This window comes from Poecilia formosa, unplaced genomic scaffold (assembly GCF_000485575.1).
Source record: "Poecilia formosa unplaced genomic scaffold, Poecilia_formosa-5.1.2 Scaffold183, whole genome shotgun sequence".
Taxonomy (NCBI): Eukaryota; Metazoa; Chordata; class Actinopteri; order Cyprinodontiformes; family Poeciliidae; genus Poecilia; species Poecilia formosa.
Window position 1 is genome coordinate 25769 of NW_006800122.1, and position 1721 is coordinate 27489.

Below are 1721 nucleotides of genomic sequence, written 5' to 3' on the forward strand. Positions count from 1 at the left end.
CTCATAAAATAAAGCAAAGTAGTAAAAGAAAATCTTTAGAGAAAACAAAAAGAAAATTTTAGCATGCAAAATGAGGGAACATTTTTTATCAATTAAAGTGAAAATGTGTGATTGAACAGATTAATGTTTAGCTGGAATTTAAAAGTCGCGTTCCAATTCCAGTTTTTCTCAGTCCTGCAGGGAGAGATGAGTGGAAAATCATTTTTACGGCCTTGTATACCATCGTGTCAGATGAGCAGGAGTCACATTGAGGCTTACAGAGGAGGCTGAAATAAAAAGACAGAGAGGGAGAGTTCATGTGGAGGAGGTCAGACAAACACAGTATGAAAGAGTGAGATGATGGATGGCCTTAAAATTTAAAGTAGACTTTAAATTCAAGGCAGCATCTGATTGGGATCCTGTGGAGTTGTTAAAGACAGGTGAAATGTGACTGGTGGTTGGATTTCTGGATATCACAAAGACAGCAGCATTTGGAACCAAATGCAGTTTCTGAGTGAATGTATGAGTTAAACTGAAGATCAGATAATTGCTGTAGTCCAGAAGAGATGTCATGAGACTGTTGACCAGTCCTATTTTCATCTTCAGAAGTCAATGTGAAGTTTCTGACAAGACAAAAAAAAAGTATTGAATATATTCACGGTGAAGGAAGAGAGTTAGTGCATGCATTAAAAAGTCAACTCTACATTAAAATGTAATTTTTAATGCCAAAGCTGCTTCAAAAGTAAAATATTGTAAGAATATGTTGTTGTTGTTGTTTTATCAAGCCATCTATCGTTCAGAATAGTAAAGATGAACGATACATTTTCTATATTCTTGGACACACTGAACATGTTTGAAGTTTTGGAAGTTTTTTCTTAAACATGACCCCAGGGTGGCGCTATAAAACAGGACTAGGATATTTCGAGTGACGTCTCTCGTTTTGCGTGTCTTCATCATACTGCTCCTGTTTTGTCAAGGTTTGATATCGCAAATTTGTGTGGTTGCTGGTGTTTTGTGGTTGAACTGGATAATATTCCCTTTATCATTTACTGATTCTTCATATTGACTGAAGTTAATCAACTATGAATTCTATATACGCCATTGTTCTGCCCTGCGGATATTTTTTATTCGTTTTTTGGATCAACGTCGCGCATGGAGACATGAGCTATTCTTTCCCGGAGGAGATGAAACGAGGTTCAGTTATTGGAAATATCGCTAAGGATCTCGGGCTGCAGACAGGTGCGCTGTCCACCAGAAGAGCCCGAATTGACACCGAAGGGACTGATAAACGTTACTGTGACATAAACCTGGAGCAGGGAGAGCTGATTGTGGCGGAGAGGATTGACCGTGAGGAGCTTTGTGGCGAAAAGGCTTCGTGCATCTTAAAACAAGAGCTCGTTCTGGAGAATCCTCTGGAGCTGCATCGGATCAGCCTTCATGTTCAAGATGTTAATGATAACTCTCCGCAGTTCAACGAAAAATTGATCAGTCTTGAAATTAGAGAATCGGCAGACAGGGGAGCTCGCTTTGTGATCGAGGAGGCGAGCGATGCGGATGTAGGACAAAATTCAGTTCAGCAGTATAGCCTTGAGAAGAACAAAAATTTCATTCTAGCTGCTAATGGAAACACAGTGGAGCTTGTTTTGGATAAGGAGCTTGATCGAGAAAAACAAAAGGAAATTAATTTGCTTCTTACAGCTTTAGATGGCGGATCTCCTCAGAGATCAGGTTCTGTACTTATT

At 39.4% G+C, this 1721-nt stretch overlaps 1 protein-coding gene across 1 annotated transcript; it reads left to right on the plus strand.

Annotated features, from left to right (window-relative positions):
* Nucleotides 1-95: 95 nt before the first annotated feature.
* Nucleotides 96-1715, plus strand: LOC107837853 (protocadherin gamma-C3-like; the record flags this gene model as incomplete). Its single annotated transcript, XM_016678428.1, has 1 exon — nucleotides 96-1715. A coding segment is annotated over exon 1 (654 nt), but the record flags the coding sequence as incomplete, so codon positions are not given.
* Between the last annotated feature and the right edge of the window lie 6 nt (nucleotides 1716-1721).